The sequence below is a fragment of the Chinchilla lanigera genome, unplaced genomic scaffold (genome assembly GCF_000276665.1).
Source record: "Chinchilla lanigera isolate Chin_1 unplaced genomic scaffold, ChiLan1.0 scaffold00030, whole genome shotgun sequence".
Taxonomy (NCBI): Eukaryota; Metazoa; Chordata; class Mammalia; order Rodentia; family Chinchillidae; genus Chinchilla; species Chinchilla lanigera.
Window position 1 is genome coordinate 20,044,494 of NW_004955431.1, and position 25,451 is coordinate 20,069,944.

The window sequence follows — 25,451 nt, forward strand, 5'->3', positions numbered from 1 at the left end:
TTCAAGAAAAGCTATTGTTTTAGGCAGGCGCTCATGCCACTGAGTTATATCCCCGGCCTAAGCTATTGCTTTAAACTTAAAAATGCAGAAGAGCTCACTATTTTTTAGGTTAACTAGTTGATTTAAGGCAAATTAGGCAAAATAATTATAGTATTAGCATCTATTATGGTTCATGTATATTATTCACTTAAGTGACATGCTAATTTAAGAGTTGGTATTTGACAGAATACTTAGTAAAATTTTCTAATATGGTATATGAACTTATTAGTTATAATTCTCTTTGAATTTAATGAGAATTTGTATATAGGAAGAAAAGCATATGAAATTAAGAAAATGAATCTTAGCTTATGAAGTTCCTTTTTTGCTTTTAGTTACAATTTAGAAAGCAGTATATGGAATGTAGGAACTCTATCCAGAGGACCTCTCCAGAGATATGGACATTCTCTTGCTTTGTATCAGGTATGACTCTTGCTTTTATAATTTTTATTAGTTCTTTGAAAAAAACTTACCTTCAGGGGAAAGATTCTGTTAAACATTTTTAAACTGTTTCTTTTAAACACTTAATGGGAACAATAAATCATTATGTATCACAGAAACTCGAGGTATCATGAGCTATTTTATCAAGAGTGGGTTTAGTGGGTTTCCTTACACTTACCTCCTAGACATGTAAAGAAATAGAGATTTACTTTTTGTCAGTAGCTTTGTATCTAGTCATTAGTCACCTTTTTTGTACATTTTGATAATTACACATAATATAGAATTTACTATTTTACCTATTTTTAAGTGTACAGTTCACTGGCATTCACATTATGCAACCATCACTATCATTATTTCCAAAACTAGTTTCATCTTGCAAAACTGAAGCAAAATTCTTCATTTGTCCCTTCCTTATTCCCTGGAAACTATCAAACTGCTTTCTGTCTCTGTGAATTTGACTACTCTAGGATCATCCCAAAAATGGAATCCTGCAGTATTTGTCTTTGTGACTGGCTTGGTTCCTTTACTATAATGGTTTCAAGATTCATCCTCACTGTAGCATGTGTCAAGGATTCCCTTACTTTTTAAGGCTGAATAATATTCTGTTACATTTATATACTATTTTTGTAAATTCATCCATTTGTTGATGGATACTTAGACTGCATCTACTTTCAGCTATTGTAAATAATGTTTCTATGAGCATGTGTGTACAACTATAGGTTTGATTCTTTCAGTTCTATTGGGTATATACTCAAGAGGAAAATTGTTGGTAATTCTGTTTAATTTTTTGAGGAACATCCATACCATTTTCCACAGTGGCTGCACTGTTTTATAGCCCTGCCAACAGCACACATTGGTTCAAGTTTGTTCACAGCCTTGCCAATTTTTAGTGTTTTATGTTTTTGCTTTTCAGCAATAGGTCTAATATGTGTGAGGTATCCCTTCGTGATTTTGATTTGAATTCATCTAATGATTAGTGTTGCATAGTTTTAAGTACTTACTGGCCATTGATATATTTTCTTTGGAGAAATAACTGTTTAAGCCTTTTGCCATTTTTGAATTAGTTTATATTTTTGTTAAACTGTAGTTCTTCATATATTAACCCCTTGCCAGATACATAATTTATAAATATTTTCTCCTCCTATTTCTTTACTTTGCAGAAGTTTTTTAGTTTTTTTCATTTTATTTTTTATTGCAATTTTTTTTTTTTTGTGGTGCTGAGGTTTGAACCCAATGTCTTGTGCATACTGAGGACATGCTCTTCCACTGAACTACAGCCTCAGTCCAGTTTATTTTGAGGTAGCCCTCTGTATGTTTTCCCTTTTGTTGGCTGTGCTTTGGTGTCATATATAAGAAATTATTGCCAAATCAATCAACATGAAACTTTTTCTCTGTTTTCCTCAAAGTTTTAAAATTTTTGCTCCTATGTATATGTGTGTAAGGGTCCAGTAAGGATAAGGTAAGGGTCCAATTTCATTTTTTCTACATGTGTATAACCAGTTTTCCTAGTATTGTTTCTTGAGAAAATTGTCCTTTTCATGTTGAATGTTCTTGGCATTCTGGTAAAAACAAAACAAAACAAAACAAAACAAAAAACCAAAAAAACTCATCTGACCATTGCATGAAGGTTTATTTCTGGGTTCTTTATTCTCCTGTGTTGATTTATGTTTATCTTTATGGGAGTACCACACTGTTTTGATTACTATAGTTTTGTAGTAAGTTTGGAAGTCAGAAAATGTGAGACTTCTTTTTTCAAGACTGTTTTCGCTATTAGGATCCCTTAACATTTCATATGAATTTTAGGATAGTTTTCTATTTTTGTAAAAAATATTACTTGTTCTTATAGCGATTACACTGGAGTCAGTTATTTTTATGTGTTATGGGATTCATGAATTTAGCATGATTAAAGTGATAGCCTATCTCACTATCTTTTATTTTGAATCATCAGATTCGTATGTTTTATTGTCTATGGTTAGACCTTTGCAATCAGAATTTGTGTATTTTCTGTGCATAAGCAAAAAATGTGGAAAGTAACAGAAGTAGTGTAAAGAACAAGCTACTACTGTATGTATATTTATTTAAAAATAAAAATGTTTCTCCATATGAGTGATTAGTAAATATCCATGTGTATATTTCTTTATCTTCTTTTAGTTTAATGTTTCAGTTTTTTTGTATTGTTTTCTTTTTGTAACAGCTTAAGATATAATTGATATATTGTATAACTCACTTTAAAAAATCTTACAATTTAGTTATTTTAGTATATTCACAGAGCTGTATCTCTTGCAGACTGTGTAAGATCTCATCAGAGTTATGTAATCAATTTTTAAATATTTTCATCACTTCAAAAACATAACTTATGGCATCCCCAGATCTTTTTAAAATCTTCTTTTGTGACAAGATCTTGCTAAATAACTAGGTTATCCATGCTGGGCTTGAATTCATGGTCCTCCTGCCTCAGCATCCCAAAGTGTTGGGATTATAGGCATACACAAGCATGTCTAGCTAGCTTGTGTCTTTTGAACTATCTTTCTAAACCTCTTCATGCTCCCAAACTTAGGCAATTACAAATCTGTTTTTTGTTTATATAGATTTATCTATTCTGAGCATTTTATATAAATTAAATCATATATTCTGTGACTGATTATTGACATATTTCACTTAGCTTACTATTTTCAAGGTCTGTCTATGTCATAGCATTTATTGATATTTCATTCCTTTGTATGGCTGAGTAATATTCTATTACATGGATATATCATATTGTTTTATTATCAGCTGATGGGCATTTGAGTTCCTTTAATCTTCTGGTTATTATGAATAATGCTGCTATGAACACATGTATAAGTTTTATGTTGACCTATGTTTTTATTTCTCTGGGTGTTATACGTAGCATAGGAATGGAATTCCTGGGTCAAATTTTAACCTCGTCTTTGATTCCTTAAAGAGCTACTAGACTGTTTTCAAAAGCAGCTGTACCATTTTACATTCTCAACAGTCATGCATGAAGGTACCCAGATTTATACATTCTTGCCAATACTTGTTAATGTCCTTCTTTTATAGTAAATTGCCAGGTAGCGTAAAGTGGTATTTCATCAAAGTTTTGATTTGTATTTCCTTGTTAACTGATGATATTCAGCATCTTTTTTATCTGGCGATTTGCATATGGCTTTTGGAGAAATGTCTATTTAAGTTCTTTGCCTATTTTAATATTAGTTTTTTTATTATTGAGTTGTAAGCACTCTTTATATATTCTAGATTCAAGTCCCTGAACAAATATAAGATTTGCAAATATTTTATCCCATTCTTTGGGTTGTTTTCACCTTCTTGGTGGTATGTTCTGAGGTGCAAGGTGTTTTGTTTTGTTTTAATGAAATCTAATTTATCTTTTTTGTTGCTTGTAGTTTTGTTGTTACATCTAATGATCCACTGCCCAGCTCATAAAAATGTGTCCTTTTTTCTTTGAGAGTTTTGTATATTTAATTCTTCCATGTATTTTGAGTTAAATTTGTTTATGAAGTGTAGTAAGGGTTAGTTTCATTATTGGATACTGGCATCCAGTTTTCCCAGCAAAATTTGTTGAAGAGATGGTTTTTGCCATTTGCATGCTCTTGGCATTCCTGTCAAACATAGTCAGCCATAGATTTATTGATTTATTTCTGCACTGTTATTTTTGTTCCATTGCTGTGTCTGTACTATACTATTGTGATTACTTTTGCATTGTAGTAGTTTTCCTGAAGTGTGTTTCAGCTTTATTCTTTTACAGGATTGTCTTTTTTGGTGTGGTTTGTTTTGAGACAGGGTCTTAGCATGTGCTTTAGGCTGGCCTTGAGCTCACTATGTAATCTAGGCTGGCCTTGAACTCACTGTGTAGTCCAGGATGGCCTTGAACTCCTGGTGTTCCTCCTGTCTCAGTTCCCACGTGCTAGGACTATAGGTGTGTGCCACCATGCCTGGCTATGGGATTTTCTTGATGTTATACATCTCTTGAAATTCCATATGGATTTTAGAATCAGTTCATCATTTTCTCCAAAGAAGGCAACTGGGACTCTTAGCAGTTGTGTTGTCTGTAGATAGATTTGGAGAATATTGCCATTTTGATATTCATCTGACCCATAAACATGGACTGTTTTTTGCATTTATTTAGATCTTTAAAAATTTCTTTGAACAATGTTTTAACTTTGAAATAATGTTTTAACTTTGAAAGTTTAGAACTTCCTCTGTTAACTTTTTCATATTTTTTTCTTTTTGACACTGTTATCAATAGAATTGTTTTCTGAATTTTATTTTTGGATTATTCATTGCAAATGTCAAAAAATACAATTTATTTTTGTACATTGATCCTGTAATATAGATGAACTTGTTAGTGCTTTTTTCTTTCTTAGAATACGGTACTATATTCATGTCATCTGCAAATAGGAAATTTATTTCTTCTGTTCCACTTTCAGTCTGGATGCCTTTGTTAGTTTTTACATATTTGCCGCAGCTAGAACCTCTGGTTATTACGAGTAGAAACGAGCAAAAGTGGGCATCCTTATGTTATTCCTAATCTTAGGGAAAAGCACCCAGTATTTCACCAATAAGTATAATTTTAGCTGTGTACTTTGCATAGATGCACTTCATCCAGTTGAAGAAGTTCCCTTATATTTTATTCCTACTTTGTTGAAATAGTGATAACTTATATCATTTATGTCAGTCATGTGACTGAAATTATTTATGTAATTTATAAGTGTTGTGAAGGTTTAGCAAACATGCATTGAAAGTATGTAATATTTTCCCATAGCCACGTGATAATGATGTAGTCTAGTTATTAAAAAAAAAAACAGCATGTCAATGGCACAAAAGTAGACATATGTTTCAGTGGAACAGAAAATTTAGAAAAAAAACCCAAATACATTTAGCACTCAGATTTTTGACAAAGGGGCCAAAACCATATACTGAAGGAAAGACAGCCTCTTTAGCAAATGGTGTTGGGAAAACTGGCTATCCATATGTAGATGTTCCAAGTTAGACCCATATCTCTCCTCATGTACTACACTAAAACTGAACTAGATCAAAGATTTAAATATTAAAACAGAAATACAACCTACTAGAAGATAAAACAGGCAAAACTCTTGAAGTCATAGGTATAGACAAGAACTACCTTAATACAACTTCAATTGTAAAAAAATAACAGTGAGAGTCAACAGATGGGATTATATCAAATTAAAAAGCTTCTGCACAGCAAAGGAAATATCTAGCAGAGTGAAGAGACAGTTTACAGATGGGGAAATATTTTTGTCAGCTATACTTTGGGTAGAGAACTAATATCTAGTATGTATAAGGGACTCAAGAATTTAGAGTCCCTAAAATAAAGGACTCAGTCAAGAAATGGGCAACTGAAATGAATAGATAATTCTCAGTAGAAGAAATACAAATGGCCAGTAAAGACATGAAAAATTGTTCAACTTTGCTGGCCTTTAGAAAAATGCAAATTAAAACAACATTGAGATTTCATCTTACTCATGAAAGAACAGCCTTCAGGGACTCAAATTTAAAAAAATGCTGGTAACACTGTGATGAGAAAGGAGTTCTTTTATATTGCTGGTGGGAATGTACAACCATTGTGGAAGTCAGTGGGGAGATTTCACAAAAACCTAGAAACAGAAATTCTGTTTGACCCAGCTATTCCCCTTCTAGGTGTCTTCCCAAAAGTATATTATATTACAGTGATAAATATATACCAATGTTTATAGCGGCGCAATACATAATACCTCAGTCTTGGAAGTAGCCTGTACATCTGTCAACAGACAAATGGAAGGAAAATATGACATCTGCACATCATGGAATACTACTCAGCTATAGAGAATAATAAATTTGAGAGGTCTATAAGAAAATGGATATACCTTGAGAAAATAACATTAAGTGAAATAAATCAGGCACACAAACTTAGACAGGGCATGGTTTCTGTCATATGAGCAACCCAAAGTACAAGAGGAAAATAAAAGAACAAGATATCCTCCTGTACATAAAACATTAATTTTTGTGTGTTTTCCATATGAATTTTCACAGATAAGAACTATATATTTTGAATATTGTGAGCAGTTATTAAAAAATATAATGTTTAAATATGGCCTTTAGTTTAAATTAATAGGTAATGCTAAGAACTATTTATTAATATATGTATATGTTTAATTTACAGGAAAACATCTTTATGTATGGAGGCAGAATTGAAGCAAATCATGGCAATGTTACAGATGAATTATGGGTATTTAATATACATAGTCAATCATGGAGTACAAAAACTCCTACTGTTCTTGGACATGGTCAGCAGTATGCTGTCGAAGGACATTCAGCACATATTATGGAGTTGGATAGTAGAGATGTTGTTATGATCATAATATTTGGATATTCTGCTATATATGGTTATACAAGCAGCATACAGGAATACCATATCTGTGAGTTTCTTAAAAATTAATTTCCTTATTGGTTGAGAATGTTTTTATTTTTAATAAAATCTCCTTATGAATTTAGTCAAAATGCTGAGTTATTTGAGATTCAGAGTATAAGCCAACCATTACTGATTTTAATGTAAGCTTTTTAATTTTATTAGATTTTTGTTCTTTAATAATTAAGTTTAAGGGGCTGGGGATTTAGCTCAGCGGCACAGTGCCTGCCTGGCAAGCACAAGGCCATGGGTTTGATTCTTGGTACTGGAAAAAAAAAAAAATTAAGTTTACTCTCTTGAGCAAATAAGGAGGAATGTTACATACTATTCTCATTTTCCAAAATTTTAAAATATTTTTAAATATGAGAAATTTCAATAGATGGTGCTATTTCCTTGGATTTTACTTGTGAATCAAGAACTATGAGTAGCATAATATCTTTAATATACATTCCATGATTTCAAGATTTTTCATTTTCACCATTCTATTTCTAATCTTATTGCTATAAATTTGCTTATATATTACTCCTTAAAGTATGCTTACCAAGGCTAGTCTGATGATCTCTAAAAGAGGTTGTTACCTGGTGTGTGAAGGTGACTAGGGCATTCTATATAATTTCTGTACTATGGTCTTACTCTTTTGGTGTGTTTGTTTTTATGACACTTTATTTTTTGCATTCTTTATGACATTTTCAAGCAGTGGTAACCTTTATGTTGTTTTTGGTTTGTCTACAAATATGTGCCCTATGATTGCTATTTAGAGTCAAGAATGTACTCCATTTGTGGCTCTGCAAGTGTTCTGAATTCAAATTTTTGGCTCTTGTGTGTTCAACTGTGTGTCACTATTTAGAGTCCCTGCACAGTCTTGGTGAGAAAACTCATTTCAGGGTACCATTAGTAACAACAGAAGAGTGTGCGTGGGCTCAGAGGAAGACTCTCCTTCACTGTTCCATGTAGTCCTTTGAAGGGATGACTGTTTTCATTTCCACATCCTTGATAGACCTAGGTCAAAAGTGTGGTATGTCTCCTTTTTACTTTTTGTTACCCTTTCCCCTGTATTGCTAGCTCCCTTCCTAGGAAAAGCTCCACCTCATTTTGAAACTTATATTCTCAGGCCTTCCCTCTTATAACCTTGCCGTCTTGTGGCCATCCTTTGCTTTTCATTTTACTATATTATTTTTTGAAAAATTTAGCTTCTGGCTTACTGTCATTTTGTTTAGCATATATCAATCAACTACTTTTATGATTTAAATAGCTACATAAATGCTTCTTCTAATACCTGGTCTCTTAATTTCTTGATTTCTCTACCAAAGACCTTGCTTGTCATCCTACATGATCTATTCTTTCTCATTACCATGCTGTGGATCTTATCATTCTAATACGCTCAATAAGTTCCCTAATGTCTATTTCAAGCACAGTGTCTTATTCAAGTCCACTGATATTTCCAGCTTACCCATGTTGATACTCATATTATGTCAATTTTTTGACTTTTCCAATGCTCTTATCACTTCCCACTGTCTTTCACTTTCTTTTGCCTGTGCTTCTTCCCCAGCTTTAAATTCTTAATCACCAATTTCAAATTGACCCTTAATGATGTCTGAAATACCTGTCAGTCAAGCTTGGTCTGTCTTCCAATGCTCCCTAAATATTTTATACATTTTCCTTTTTCCTCAAATTTCCAATACTTACTTCTCTATCGTCACATTCAGCTGACAGTCTTATTTACTGAGAAAATAGAAGTAATCTAGAAGTAATCAAAAGAGAATTTCTATTGATGGGAACATGTTGAAGTGCAATGGTTAGTAAGCAGTCCTTCACTGCATTAGCTTGCTTGCAAATACTGTAATCACAAGCTTATGATAACATAGAAGAAAATGTGGTAAAGTTATTTTAATTTTTCACATAAGTCCAAGAGTTTAAGAAGGATTATAAATTTTCTATGTAAAAGTACTGGTACTTTCTTCTGATTTTCTTATTAATTTTTGGTTTTATAGAGTTCAAGGAAAGTTATAGATATTTCTGCTTTTAAAAAGTTTACTGAAATTTTCTTTCTTGCTTAATTTTCATAAATATTGCATAGGCATTTGGAAAGAAAGTAAACCCTCTAATATCATGGGATTAAATACATATATTAAAGATTTACATGTTTACAAACATATATATATATATATACATACACATAATCTACTTTATTATTTGTATTGTTTAGGTCTTCTGGTACCTTTTTGTACTTGTTCTTTCTCTGGAAGTTGAATTGAAATCATAAAGTGGTAGTCTATATATACCTATTCTTTGTATTTTGGAATTAATGCTTTATGGAAGTTGCTGTTGTGGATATTAACTATTTTGTGTTTATTGTGTATTGTATACTTACTGTTATAATGTGATTTGCATGTTTAATGGTTACTGATCTGGATTCTAGCTCATCTGATATTATGTCCCCCAATAGTTTTTTCTTGGTACACCTTTCCTATTCTTTTATTATCATTACTATTTAGTGTTACAGAATAAAATTTATCTATTGTGAATGGTTGAGGGTGGCATTTTGCTTTGTGATTTCCACCTGTTTTTTGTATATTTTCTATACTTGTTTATATTTCTTTTAAATCACTCTATTTTCTGGCCTATATTTATTCTCCACAGTATAGTCTGAAGTTCATAGAATGTGTTTCATGCTTTTCATATTTCAATGGTAGTCTTTGTTGAATCGTAGTCTTATTTAGCCATGAGATATGGTGGTGGTCATGCTATACATTGTGGATAGCTAGGAAAGCAAAACAGATTTATTCTAATTTGGTGATGCTTGATACAGATTGTTGGCTGATAGACTTTTATTTTCATTTTGTTTGGTTGGTTTTTTTTTTTTTTTTTTTTTTTTTTGTTTTTCTCCGGTACTGGGAATTGAACTCATGACCTTGTGCTTGCCAGGCAGGTGCTCTGCCGCTGAGCTAAATCCCCAGCCCCTCATTTTGAAATAATATGATTATAGTACAGCAGTTGTACTTTTGGTAAATTTTAAGAATATTTGTTTGAGTCTTTTGGACTAATCTATAAACAATGCCATTTATTTATTTACTCATTTATTTTTTATGATGGAACACAGAGCCTTCACACTGAGCTACACTCCCAGTCCTTTTAAAGTTTTTATTTTAGGACAACTTACTAACTTACTGAATTGCTCAGGCTGGGCTCCAACTTGTGATCCTCCTACCTCAACCTCTCAGAGTGCTGGAATTATAGGCACGTGCTACCATGCCTGGTTCCATAATGCTTTTTCTAAATAAATTTGTCAACAGGATATTTTTACTTTAATTTTTGTTTTACTCATTACATTGCTTATCAGGCATACTTAAGAATGTAGTATAATATAGAAAGGGGAAGCATTATGTTGCCCTTAAAAACTGAACTTTTCTGAAATTTCATAAAATGAACCATGAGCAGTTTAGATATCTGTGGATTATTTAAGTACAAAGTAAACAATTGATTTTTCTTTAAATTTATGTTTTAATAGTTAAATCAATTTATTATCTTCTTGCTAATGCATTTTGAGTTGCTGTTTAAATGTTGAAAGTATTTGGTGTCAAAAATAATAAGTATTTTTATTTTAGAAAGTACTATACAATAATGGGTAAATATATTTGAAAGATGTTAGAATAATTATGTTTACTTTTCAGTAAAATAATGCTACTTTAAGGAGTGGCAGTGTACTAATTAGGGCTGCTTAGATTACAAATAAAGAGATAATTTAGCATCTTAGTTATAAAGTAAGTGCTTATTACCTCCACAGAGAGAAGTTTTCTCCTTGTTCTTTACTTGGAACCTACTATATTAGGACATTAGTTTAGTCTCTTCTTCCTGACAAATTTAGTGGTATCAACTACCCAAATGTAGATCGAATTTACTTTATGTATTGCTACATATTTCAAGCTTGTAGAAAGCTAAGCACATGTGTTTTATTACTTTATGAAAAAATAAAATTATTATAACCAAATAACAAGAGAATAACAATAATTACAATACTGAAAATATTGATGAGGTTTATTGGTTCTGTGTTCAGTACTGTGAGTCTCCTTTGAGATTTTTATCATAATTATATCTAGAATGAAGGAATCATTTCACTAACTTATTTTACATATTACAATTTGAACATTAAATACTAACATTAAAATAAGGTACTAGAGAATATTCTTTAACTGTTGAAACTGTAGCTATATATTTGCCTGTAACTATTGACATCACTATTCCATGAGGTTTATCATATTTCTTTTTTTTTTGTTTTTTTTGTTTTTTTGTTTTTTTGTTTTTTTGGTTTTTCTCCGGTACCGGGAACTGAACTCACGACCTTGTGCTTGCCAGGCAGGCGCTTTTTGCCGCTGAGCTAAATCCCCAGCTATCATATTTCTTGAGCTAAAGAATACCTCCAAACATTGGGTTGACTTTGTAGCTTCGAGGAGCATATAGTAGGCCACACCTATTTTAGATATGTGGAATATATCAGCATATTAGCATTGACACATAGGCATTTTCCCTTACTTTTGCAAGACTTGTTTCTAGAGGAAGAATAATAATAACAGATAGTAACCGATGAACATAAGTATGTTTTCTGTCTGATGTGTTAGAAGATAAAAGGTTTTTAAAAAATGGAGTAAGATGAGATTAAAAGTGCTGAGAATGGGAAGGGGTTTGTATTACTTACTTTTCCATCATTGGAACAAAATACCTGACACCCACAGCTTAAAGAAGGGGAGGTTTAATGTGGCCCGTAGTTTTAGAGGGTTCTGTCTGTGGTTGGCTGGCTGCAAGTACAGAGTGAAGAGGGGAGGGGCTGTGGACAAGTATATACCCTTCTGGGTTGTGATGTTAGTGACCACCTGCTAACAGCATGTTGATCTGTGACTTATCAATAGATTAATGCACTGATGTTTGTAGCACTTCTACAATCCAATCACCTTCCAAAAGCCCCACCTCTGAAAACAAGGCATTCAAGGGACATTTTACATCTAACCACAACTTGGTTGCATTTTTGAAAAATAAAGCAGGGTAGCCCTCATTATGAGAGTGAGGTCTCAGTAGGTGTGGTGGCGCACACCTGTAATCCCAGCACTCGGGAGGCTGAGGCAGGAGTATCTTTTTGAGTTCAAGACCAGCCTGGGCTACCAAGTGAGTTCAAGGCCAGCCTGAACTGCATAGTGAGACCCTGTCTCACCCAAAAAAAAAAAAAAAAAAAAGAAAGAAAGAGAAAGTGAGGTCTGAGCAGAGTTGAATAAAATGAAGAAGAGAGTAATAATTGTGCTGATGCTGCTAATGTGTCATATAAAATGATTCCTAGGAATGGACTGTTGAATTTAACAGTATGCAGTTACTGATTTCAACAGGAACAGTTTCTGTGTAGTGGTGTGGTGAAAGTCTGGCAGAATGAGGGAATGAGAGGAGGGCTGTTGGAAATAATGGATACAGCCAACTCTTACAAGGAAGTTTGTTTGAAAAGGAAAAAAGGAGTGGGCAGAAGCTGGTAGAAGAGGTAGGATCCTTTTTACTTTGAGTTTTCACAGAAGGACACCAGAGAAAAGGACTCAAGTGAGAGAATTTTATTTGGAAAAGTGTAAAAATTTGGAATCTAATGCAGAGATTAAAAAGGGATCATTAAAGGCTCTGTTAAAGCCAACTACCATAGGAATAATCAGGATTTAATCAACACAAAACCTGAGATTTTCTTCTTTAATTATTAAAACTTCTAGTTAGTTGCTAGATCCCATGGACTACATCTCTATCCATTCTTTAGCTGAAGATATGCTTTATCCAGTGTGTTTGGATTTACAAGAAAATGTGTCTAGGTATATAAGAACAGAATCCTTAAGAAAATAAATTATGTGAAGTATACACAAGTAGACTTGGTAGGGAAATTTTTTGTAAGAGCACCCTAGAGTAGAACTTCTAAAAGTGGTATATGGTCATCAGTACTTTGGAGTGACAGTAATCAGCAAGTTTCATAATAAAATTATTGTTGGAAAAATAAAGAAAATGCATGATGAAGAGATCAGCTTACAGTAAAGTCTCCAAGTTTTTGTTTAAGTCACCAAGTGGAGGTAGCCATTATAACTGTATAAGGAGGAAATGACTGTTGTTAATTCATGCCTATATTTATTACATTTTTCATTTTTGTCTAAATTCCTTTATCAAGGGAGTTAGCTTACCCTCTTTTTGTCTTCTGCCATGTGAGCGTAGAGCATTTGCTCCTCTGGAAGACACAGAGAGAAGGAACCATCTGAAAGCAGAGAGCAGCCCTCCCCAGACACCAGACCTGCTGGTGGTGCCTTGATCTTGACCTTCCCAGCCTCCAGAACTACCAGAAATAAACTTCTACTGTTTATGAGTTATCTAATCTGTGTTTTTTTTATAGCAGGACAAATGGACTAAGACAACACATATGCTGCTTTTTATGGGTCTTTTTGCATTGATATTCTGTAGTATACACTCTTTGTATTTAAACTTTCTGATAAAGTGTCATGTGAAATGCTTCATAAATATTTATAAGTGAATGAATAGAGTTTTTAACACATAATTTTTTTTTAAACTAAGAGAAGACTATTTGAAGGTGGAGGAAAAGGAGACAGAGATGATAAATAGGTAATCTGGAGGAGTATGGAGCATTTGAAAGTGAAATACTCTTAACACATACTTCGTAAAAGCTAATCTGTATGTTTGTGATTGCTTTTTATAGTATACTAATCAAATTAAATATGCTGTATACATGCATATTATTAACTTTCTTTTTTTAATAGTAGGAAGAATTTATTGAGAGAAAATTTTTGTCTGAGAGGACAGAAAGGGGCCCAGAAAGTGGATTGCTCACCAACCCTCCTTCTTAAGGGTATTTTATTGAGCAAAGCCAAAAGGTAAGGTGAGCTTAAAGTGGAAAAGAACTATAACCAGTCAGTAAGATTACAAGTTTAGTCACTTAGGTAATATTGATCCAATGGCAAATCATAAGATGGGTGTGAGGTGGGACAGAACTAATAAGTATACAACAAGTATAGTTGCTTGGGTAGTGTTGATTAAATGGTGATCAAATGGGGAAATAAGTTACATAGCAAGCTCACATGGGCAGACAAGGACTTTCCTGGAATGGGTGGGTTAAGGAGGTTTGGTTCTCTACCCCAAGGTGATTGATGCCTTTTTAAAATATCAGTCACTGCTGTTCATCCCTAGAAGTAGATGAGTGAGTAGTTCTTTTTTTTTGAAGCCTGGCCTTCAGTAAAGATGCCTACAGCTGCAGTTGTCTTCTGCATTGACCTCTCAAAAGTCTAGCCCTGTCTACCTACAATATTCCCACCTAGCTAGTTATCTGTAACATTCCCCCCTTTGAAGAAATACCCATAACTGCATGAGGGGTCAAAGTTGAAGACCATTCTGGCTACTTCCAGTTAAAGAAAGAGGGTCTGATTGGCAGTCAGAGATACTCCATGTAGGGTCTGTCTAAAGGACCTTGATAGGCACCAGGTGTTCTTGTCTTGGGTAGATGTACAGCTTTAAGTCTGGAGGATACAAAGGCCACAGAAACAAGTATGCATAGGGCAAATAATAAAATCAACAGGATAATTATAAATGTAGCCAACAAAGCTTTTCATGAGGAAGAGACAGTAATAGCTTTCCATAAAGAGAATAAGGAGAAGGTCCAGGGAATGTTAGAATCTGACATGTCTTTAACCTGTGCTCTAATATCTTGAACAGTTATTGAGACATTAGCAGAAGGATCAGGAATGTACACACAACATTCAGCTTTCATAACTGCATAAGTACCTCCTCATGCTGCTGTTTGAAAGTGTAATGCCTTCTGATTTTGGAAGATGGCTTGCCTCATTAATTTTACTTCTTCATTCAGGTGAGAGAGACATTCAGGTGGCAGTGTCTTTCAAGGTCTGCTGAGTACACTTAGTTAAGGCCTCAATGTGCTGCCTGACATCCTCTAACCCTAGGGACGGGATAAAATTCGAAGCCAAATAATCATACTAGTGAAACACACTCCTAGACCATCAATGCCATAGGCAGGGCAAGTTTGCAGGTTCGTCATTTCTGCCTTACAACCATGCAATTCCAAGCATGTATCTTCCTATCCATCCAGGGGGTAGCCAGGGGTAGAAATAGGCTCCATAGGACCAATGAATGCCATTGTGGGCTTCCCATCTAATTCTGGGGTGATTAAACAATTTGTTGCAAACCAATCTTCAGCCTGTAAAGTTATTGTGCATATACATTGTTCAGGGCATGTCCATCCCAAGTATTTAATATAGTTAGACCAATGAGAATAGGAGTGGTTTTTCTGTTCCCAACATAAACTAACCTTTTTACTAATATATCCTATAGTGGGGGTTAACCATAGATAATCATCTCCTATCTCAAAATAGCCATCTTTATGTCTGTGATTGTTGGTCCTCAAGATAGGACCTTTACTTTTACTTCATAGAGGCCCTACTAGAATCTTTAAAGAGGCTTCAGTGGCATTGTTAGAAAAAACTCTATTATTGCCAAGGATCATTAAGAGTATAGTTTATAAGCCAGTCAACTACCTTGTAATGGTAGACTAAACTATGAATCATTGAACTCTTTTGTAGCTGGTCAGTATAGTCTTGTAGTTTATTCAAATCATCTCCTAGGAGTGGGGATACCCACCAAGGAAGTCCATATGTACTCTACAAGGGGAGCAGGCCACATATCCCCCAAGATTTTTGTTGTAATAACTCTGTGTATTCTTATGCCCGCCTTAGAAAGGAAGTGCATCCCCGCTCAAGTGGTAAAATGATTAGTAAAAGGACAAGAGTAACATCTTAGATTACTTATTTGAAGACTTTGTTTTTCTTGAACAAGAATCTTAAGTCTTCTATGGATTCACAGGAGTATTCTGATGATGGTTTCTCACAGTCAGTGACAGTCTGTTTCCCAGGACTTTAGTTGGGTATGGTGTATTCAGAAGTCTAGGCCTACTGCCTTGACAACTGATAGAGTTGACAGGATCACAGTGTGTGGTCCTTCCCAAGTTTGTCCTAGGGAAGGAGATGATTAGAGAAGAGACTTTACTAGTATTAAATTTCTGGGTTGGAATATAGGATTTCCCTTCTTTTTAGCTTAGCTTCAGTTAGTTGTTGAAGAGTCTATTGGAATTTAGACAGTGAGGGGACGTCTTTCAGTAAGTCACCTGTCTCTCTATTGAATAGAAAATCATAAGTGAGAAAAGGGCATCTAAAAAGCATTTTGAAAAAAATAAAAAGAAATTTAAAAAAAAGAACAAGAAAAAGCATTTCAAATGGACTTAGGCCTGGAATTTGAGATGAATTTCTTACTCTGATGAGAGCTAAAGGTAGTGAGTGAGGCCACTGTAGATGGGTCTCCTGAGCCATTTTGTCAAGATGTCTCTAGGGTTTCATTCATTTTTCTACCTTTCCTGATGATGTGGCCTCCATGCACAGTGCAGGTGATAGAAATGCCCAGTGCCTGAGAGACACCTTGTGTGACTGTTGCTTTAAAAGAAGGCCCATTATCACTCTGTAAGCTCTTAGGAAGTTAAAATCTGGGGATGATTTCTGAGACTAAAATTTTTACCATCTCTTGTGCCTTTTCTATTCTATGAATCATCTCCTAGGGAGGTGGCTTCAACTAGGAAAGGCTTCAATTCAGTTTTTGAAGGTGTCTATACAGACCAATAAGTATTGAACTCCTTTGCTCTTCGGCATATGAGTAAAATCACGTTTCTAGTAAGTCTAGGAACTGTTGTTATGGGACTAGAATAGCAATTATAACCCATTGGCTCTTAGAGCCCTCTATTAATGCAGTCTGATATTTTATTTTAAGTCCTTTAATTATCTCCAAAATTTTGTGTCAGAGAAAATACTTTGATAAGCTGTGGACTTTGAAGCCTTTACTGTAAACTTATAAAGTGCCAGGTAATGATTTTTGCTCAGGCTTTGATCTATCCCCTATATATAACTTTGACAAACGGTGGCTACTCCGCCAGCTAGTTAAGTGCTCTTAGAGCAGCTACCACCCTTGAAAACAGAGGACAGATTTCCCTAGCACCTTTTGATGAATCCCCATTGAAACCAAAGACCAATGGAATGTTGACCAAGCAGCTGGATTCCTCTCTGGACACTAATTTCTGGATTTATGGATCAAGAGAAACTGAGAACTACTGAGGTATCATGGTCAGGGCTGCCTCTGGCAGGTACCCAAAGATTCCTCAGTGGAAACTGGCTTCTGACCACAGAAAAATCTCCACTTACCTATCATATTTTTTTCTCCTTACTATGAAGTCAGAAACCCCAATTTTTCTCCAACTTGTTGGGACGTAACTTTAAAACTATGTTGTCCTTAGACTACCCCTCCCTCCAGAAATCAGGCCGAGGCAGCTTGTAAAAACAAAATTTTGATGCCTTATGCGAAACAGGTTATAATAACACATTTTTGACCAATGCGAAACTCTCAAGTTATTGTACATAGACAACAATACATTGCATTTGTAAAACAAGTCTAAACCAATGTAAGCATCATTTTGACTAGTTGGCAATCTGGTATATTATAGTATTTAGACAAAACAAAATAAAAACTGTTTGCCCTTCATGGAAGAAAAAACTATCAGGGGGATGATTTATATTTGTACCTTATGTATGTTAACTAAGGGTAATAAAGAGATTTTAGCCCTTTCTTTCATGTGTGCATAGAAGACTAAATATAAGTTTGACCTGTGAGTTTAAATGATATAAAATTTCTAAACTGACCTAAAGGCATAGCCTTGTCTTACTGCTAGAAAAGGTTGCCTAGGTAAGTAAGTAGGTAATACAGGCCTAGGGGGATTCTTCTGAGTTCCTCCAAGCATTTGTCTGCTTTGGTATATAAAGGTGATCTCCTTTGCAAGATACAAGTTGTTGTCCTTTGATCTGTTTGCTTCACCCTCTTTCAAGGAATTAGAAACCAGTGGTTAAGACAAAGTAATGCTGTTGGCTATATTTATTATTATCCTATTGATTTTATTATTTGGCTCATGCATACTTAATTCTGATGTCTCTGACCAACAGATGGGATGTACATGTGTCCCTCATCTGAGATGACTTCCCTGTCTTCAGTGTTAGCAAATGCTCATTTTCTGTGGGCTTCAGTTTGTTGTTGGAGAAGAGGAAAAGGTTTGAACAGTTTAGAGTTCTCTTCTTTCTGATCTTACATGCCTCCAAAAAAGAAAGTACAACATGGCAGGAAAAGATTAAAAGTAAGGCCAAAGGAAGGGTCTCTCCTTTCATGTTCACAGTGAGTTATAGAGATAATTTTCCCCTGAATCGTCATTCTCAGCTTGATAGGTGAAGATGGGGAATCTCAAGAGCTAAGATTGCCTCCTCACCAGTGCACAATCAGATCAGAGAGGAAACTGAAGGAGAATAGGCTCAACATTTCCTCCAGAATGTAGAGGAGGATCAGAGCCAGTCTTTCCAATTGAAACCTGTCCTCTGAGTTTTAAGACTAGCCACCAACTTAGCATCTTTTAATTGGTGGAAGAAGGAGTCCTGTGTTTTATTATATGGGCATGTATATTTTCTAAGTATGAGCTACATTTCATAGAAAGACCATTTTACAGCATTTTATAGCAAAGTTCATCAGTGGATCTCTAATATTATGTTTCCCTAGTGCTGCTGTATAAGATAATAAACCACGGCAGTCAAACAAGTCAAACAGATAAAACTAGGAACATGAGTAAGTTTAGGAACTAAGACCAAATGCAACATATATAAAACAGGAATAAGAAATGTCCCATTTAAAGAAGTGTTACAACCATATAGCTTTCCCATGTTTTCAACTTAAATTTGTCTTCATTTTAATAAAATTATATGAGACAAACCCTGACCAATTAGAAACAATGGGCAAAGCCATAACATCATAAAAACTTTGATTAGCTAAGCGAGTAATAATCTGGGATCTGTGAAACAAAAGCAAACTCTTACCTCTGACCAGTTATCTCAGTGGAAGACCTGTAAATGATACAGGGTAATGAAACTCCAACCTGCTAGATGTCCAAAACATTGAATTCATGTTCTCTAAAATTGAGGAATGAATTCTAGGAATAACAGAGGTTAAGATGAGGAAGAAATTGTTGAGAGAAAGAAAGCTTATCCCTGAGAGGGACAGAAGGGGACCTGGAAAGTGGGTTGTTGCTACTGCCTTTCTAGTGGTGAATCACAGAGCACTGTTTGATAGTCTCCATTTGTCTCTCTGGACTTACCTTGCACTCTTCTTTCTTGCTGTCATGGCTGCTTCCTTCACTGGGATCACCCAGTTGGGAGGAATCAATAGCAGATCTGATGGAAAAGAGTGAGGTTGAGCCATGTTATTCCTTCAGCTCCTTCCTTGCGGTAGGTGGGTTTCTCAACAAAGAGTTCTGGAAGCCACTCTTAGAGGTGGTTAAAAGCTTTCTCCTGTTACAGTTTACAATATTATCCTGGCTACACTTTTATAAGTAGCTTCTTTATTAGCCCTTTACATTTGTTGATTTTGAGTATATTGTCTGTTTTCTTCCTAGATGACATAATTACTATTGCTCTTTAGAGATTCAAATATACCTTTTTACCTAAATGTTTCTTCATACATGCTTATTATGGAGTATGGGAAAAAGAAATGTTTTCTGAGAGGACTTTATACTTTGAGAAAAATTTTAGTGGGAATATGAACATTTTGGAATGCACAGAGCTAGGTCCTCTGTCAGTCTATTTCCATTAAACTTTATTTGTAAACTTAAAAACATTTGATACACTTATCCTAGTATCTTTGTATATACATATATATTTTTTCTTTTTTTAAAGAGAAAAGAACAAAAACAAAATAACAAACAAAGACAAAATTTTCATAAGAACAATAAAAGTGATACAGAATTTCAAACCAAGGTGATAGGAAATTAACAATGGTTGCTGTATTACATATTGTTATCGTCTAAGTGGTTACTCAGATAACTAGATATAGGCATGTAAGATTGATCAATTACACATTAACTGTTCCTTTCAATAAACCAATACAAATTAGTAGTACAATTATCTTAGCTATCTTGTGTATATGTCTATTAGTTTATTGAAAAGAACAATTAATGCTTAAATTTATTTTCTTGACCAATTTTGCATGCTTAAATCTGGTAATTGGAGTAACTGATTTAAAGACAACACTACACAATATAACAACTATTGTTTAATTCTTACCATATTGTTTAATAAAGCTCTGTATCTTTTCTAATGTTTCTTTATTATTTGTTATTGTCTTTAATTGTTTGTTCAATCTTGCATTCTTACATCTGGTAATCTGAGCAACTTCATTGAAGATAACAATATGCAATATAACAACCATTGTTAATTCCTGTCATCTTGTTTTGAAATCTTGGGTCGTTTTTACTGTTTTTGTGTTGTTTTGTTTTTGTCTTCACTGTTGTTATTTTATTGTCTTTTCTCTTTAAAATAAAAAACCAAAAAAATCCATTTTATCACATATGATCATTGCTAACATTTATTTTAGTTTAATGTTAAAGATTGATATATTTGCTGAGTATGTCAATAACATTAACTATTGTAATATTCAAAATTAATATTCTCATTTATATATATATTTTGCAAAGCATAAAATACAAAAAGTAACCATTTGTTTGAATCTTCGAATTTTCTTTTTATAATATGCATTCCAGCTCAACTGTATTTGATTATTATGTTGTCAACACAGAAGCAATCATGTCTTTCTAGCAGAACAGTTTCAAAAATGTCTTTAAAGAAATACAGCCATGGTTTGTAAAGTTCCCCTTTACAATCATGCTCATTAAAAACATTTATTGCATTTGAAGTATTTTTTGTGTCTCTGCTATTTTGAGACCAGAATCTTTTATGTATTTGTTCTTCAAAGTAGTTTAATCATGTATATATTTATATATATAAAATTCATATTTATATGTAAATATTCATATACATATTCACATATATTAATACTGTATGTTTATTCATATATTAATATAAGTAAATTTTCATATTATATAAAATATTACATTATATTTATATTTTAGTATAAAGATATATTTATATATTTTAATGTATATGAATATTCACATTTAAATTATATAACTATATCTTTATATAGTCATAAATTTATAGAAGTATAAATATTTACATAACTGTATTTATATATTTTAATGTAAGTACATTTTTATTATATGTTATATTTGTATTTTATTGTATTTTAATGTATTTTATGTGCATTTATGTTTCTTGTTTTTTACTTTTTAAAAAGGAAATTTTATTTTATACCATTTTCTGAGGCTTCTTTATTTCATTTACCACTATATACCAACATTTATTCAGTTCATTATGTATTGCTTCAGTTAACTCTTTTACAGTACCATGTTTCACTGATTGAATGACCTTCCAGTATTCATTTACATATTTTCTTTTTTATGAGCTCTTGGGTTTGGTACCTGATAATATTCACCCATAATAACAATTTTGAGATATATCATGAGAGAATTACTATATTTTAAAAAAATAAAGTATAATGCATAGGATTTTGAGGCAGAAAGATGAAATATGTTAATGCAAGAGATTTAGACTAGTATCAGATTTCCCAAAAGCAAACTACAAATGAAAGAAAATATAGATCTAGCCACACAGAATGCATGTATAGCTGGGTGTTTTTGTGTTCCAATAAAATTTGATGTAGTAATATAGCTGGATTTGGCCTGTGGATTGTAGTTTGCCAAACCCTGTCCTAGAGAGTGAATTTAATATGGTGAAAAGATAAATGGGATACTTCAGGGTAAAAGACTGAGAACATTTCATGTATTTAATTTTTTGGCTAGGACTAAAACTAAGAGGGTAATATGGTAGCTGTCTAGTAGGAAAAAGTTATGTGTTCCTTCCAGTTTGAGAGAATGTAACTAAAATGGTAGGAGAGAGGAGGTAGCTTAATATAAATTACTCATGTTAATTCTGCTGCAATTGGCCTACAAAGAATCATAAGTGTGGAACAAATAATGTTAACCTCATGTTAGTTTAGACATAAAAATATTTATATGATAAAATATTAATCACTTGTTCTGATGCACAATCTTGACATTACTGAAGGAGTTAGAAGAAAACACTTTGGAGTACATATTTAATTTCTCATGTTGTCTGTTGTGCTTTGTCCTATTTAAATTTAAGAAATAGTAGTAGCTTTTAGAACAGTATGCACAGGGGCTGGGGATATAGCTCAGTGGCATAAGCATCTGCCTGGAAAGTGCAAGGTTATGAGTTCGAGCCCCAGTACTGGAAAAAAAAAAAAAGTAGAATAGTATGCACAAAAGATTCAGATTGTATGTCAAAATTGAGTAAGTCATTTTTCTGTTATTTGAATGGCAGTTAACTAATTTTTATTAACAGCTTTAGAATATTATCTTTCTCTCAATAAAATTTATACTCTAAAAAAAACCAAACAAAAAACCCAAAGAACTTCACTAGAGTATCTGAAATAGTTAAAGAATGCTCTTTAAATTTCGTTATTCTAGGTAGATCTACTGGATACAGATTTAGTTTCTTTTCTGAGCAGATGAAATTATTTGTGATAACTGTTATAAATTTTATTTTTTGGGCAAGTCTTTCAAAGAGCAAGAGAACATTTACTTATTTAAAACTGTATCATAAAATATTTTGCCTGTGATTATCAGATGGATGTATTAGACCTTTAAAAATCTAGGTGATCTGAGCAACTACATGAAGATAACAGTATGTCCTGTAACAATGACTGTTAATTTCCTATCACCTTGTTTTGAAATTCTGTATCACTTTTGTTTTTTGTTGTTTTGTTTTTGCTTTTGTGTTTGTTTTTTTTCCTCTTCTTTTTAAAATAAAGAAAATCTAAGATCCAGTGTGGGATCTTTATATTATTATTTTTGCTGTACTTTGAAGGATTTTGCTATTTCATCATTCGTCATCCCAAACTATGCTGGCAAAATCAAGTTAAATGGAAAACAGAAATTTCTTGCAAAGGTTGTGTCTTAATAAAAGAAATTGTCATTTATCAATTTTCTTATGAGAGAGTACTTTATCACTTTTAAGAAGGTGTAAGATTGAAGGCACTATTATCATAGCCTGCTTTTATCTTTTGTTGAACACAGTTGAGATTTCATTTTCTGTCCAGAATTGTAAGAGGAAGAAATTCAGGAAAATCTTTCAAGGATGTTAGAAAAATAAGGTGACTGCAAAGACATATAATAGCTCTGAATTCTAATGATAGTGATATTGATCTTTAAGCTAAATATCAGACTATGAATCTTCAGAAAATGATACCCTAAATGAATTTTTCCAAACTCAAAGAATTGATGAATGAACAATGTCTTTTATCTTTTACCCTGTTTAAGCTACAACATTTATCTTGTGTAAAGAAGTTGCTATATCTGAATTTTTACTGGAATTTGCATAAAATAGGTTTTTATTTATTCCTTTTCTCTATAAATTATTTCTAACATGCTAACATAAAGGAACCTTTCAACTATGTTAAATGGTGATTACTGTTGTTTCAAACTGAGACACCAGATAAATAAAGTAATACAAAGAACGAAGGGTAATATGAGTATAAACACAAACTACTACAATGAAGACATAAATTGTTGTAAACACTGAAAAAAGAAGCCATCAATTGAAAAAAAAACCTCAAAAATACATCATATTGTGCACAGTAATGATAAAATTATATGACAAGATTGGGATCTACAATATGAAGATATGTGAATAAAATTAATTTGCTTATTAAAACATTTCAGATTTATTAATAGAGCATAACCAAACTCTGTGCTGTATATAGGAAATATCTAAAACAGTCACAAGGGATAAAAATGAGGGAAGAGAGAAAGACTGATTTTTTAGAAAATGATTGCAATAAGATAACAAAGGCTGTGGTCCTGATACCAGAGAAAGTGGAATTCAGGTCACTAGCACATAATATGAGACAAGCACAATACCTTATGGTATTTAAAACCACAATTCAGCTTAAACATATATAATGGGAAAAGCCCTATACATTAAATAAGCTAACAACCACTTACATAAAACAAATTACAGGTGATAGAGAAATGACACCACTGTTAGGATAAACAATCAAAGATTACTGTCAGTATGTGACAGGACACAAAGTAAAATAAATTTAACAGTCAATATACTTTACATTAAAAATATGTACTGTCTGGTGATAATGTCCTCTCCAGTGCATGTGGAAAACTCATAGAAACTGATAATTTATTAAGATTAAAAGACAATGTTAGTAGTTTCCAAAAAATAAAAGTATAAAAACAAATACCTGGATTTTGAATAAAACTTGTCTATTAATACACCATATTCCCAACTCAGAAAACCTAGTAAAGAATATTAAATTAAAAGAACTGAAAAAGAAGCTGTTTTTAGTGATATAATTGACAGCAGATCAGTTTAATACCTTTTGATTTTGTCTTTTTGAAAAACAAAATAGACAAACTCATTAAGAAATGAGAGGAACACAAATATCAAGAAATGAAAAAGGAAGAATAGTATTGATAGGGTTTTTCTAAAAAAAGACCAATTTGTACATGTATGCAAATAAATGTAAAAATTTAGAAGAAATGAAACATTTTTTAAAAACAATTCTTTCACAGTTGAAACAAATAAAAATAAAAGGTTATTATGTATATTTTTATAGAAAAAGCACAGGTCGGGGCTGGGGATTTAGCTCAGCGGCAAAGCGCAAGGTCTTGAGTTCGGTTCCTGGTACCGGAGAAAAACCAAAAAAAAAAAGAAGAAAAAGCACAGGTGTAGCTGATAGCACAGAATGTTTAGCAAATTTCTAATAGCAGTCATCCCAAAACCATGTAAATTAATTTTGAGAATAAAAGTGGAAGGAAAAGGTCTAATTTTTTTTTTATAAATAGTATTATCTGTTAATACAGTTAGCCAAGAAATAGAAAACTATAGAACTATATGATTAAAAATAAAACCTTTTCCTGTTAACACAAAATTTTACATAAAACATACCAATGCACATTAATACACTGTAAGTAAGTGGGATATAGAACTAGGAATCTAATGATTGTGATAAATTATATTCAGAGTAGATTGAAAGAAAAACATCACATGGTCATCTCCATGTTTACTAAAAATCCCATCCCCAAAATAAGAACTCTTGAGAAAATAGGAAAAGATGACTGTTCTTTAAATACAACAAAAATGTACATTTCAACCCCAAAACTGGCATGTTATACTTAATACGGAAACAAATATTTTTATTAAGATAAAGATTTTTTTAAAAGAGATGCCCACTCTCTACAGTGCAAAATAGTATATATAAAATAGTACTTTTTGTGTAAGGGTAATATGAGTATGCCTACTTATTTAAGGAAAAGGAATACAAGAAGGGTAAGTCAGAGGCAGTGGAAAATGGTGTGGGAGAGGTAGGACATGAAGTATATTTTCCTGAGTTTACACTTCTTAAAAAATTTTTTTTACTTTTAGAATTGTATCTTAGAAGCATATCAATAATGTACATATTTTAA

General features: G+C 32.9%; 1 protein-coding gene across 1 annotated transcript in view; it reads left to right on the forward strand.

Moving 5' to 3' along the window:
* Atrnl1 (attractin-like 1) overlaps positions 1 to 25,451 on the forward strand; it is a gene marked incomplete at its 5' end in the record, with an annotated part of 750,654 nt that overhangs the window by 50,129 nt on the left and 675,074 nt on the right. Inside the window, 2 exon segments of the mRNA XM_013515898.1 lie at positions 372 to 459; positions 6,653 to 6,908. Of these exon segments, the coding sequence (XP_013371352.1) occupies positions 372 to 459; positions 6,653 to 6,908 (344 nt within the window).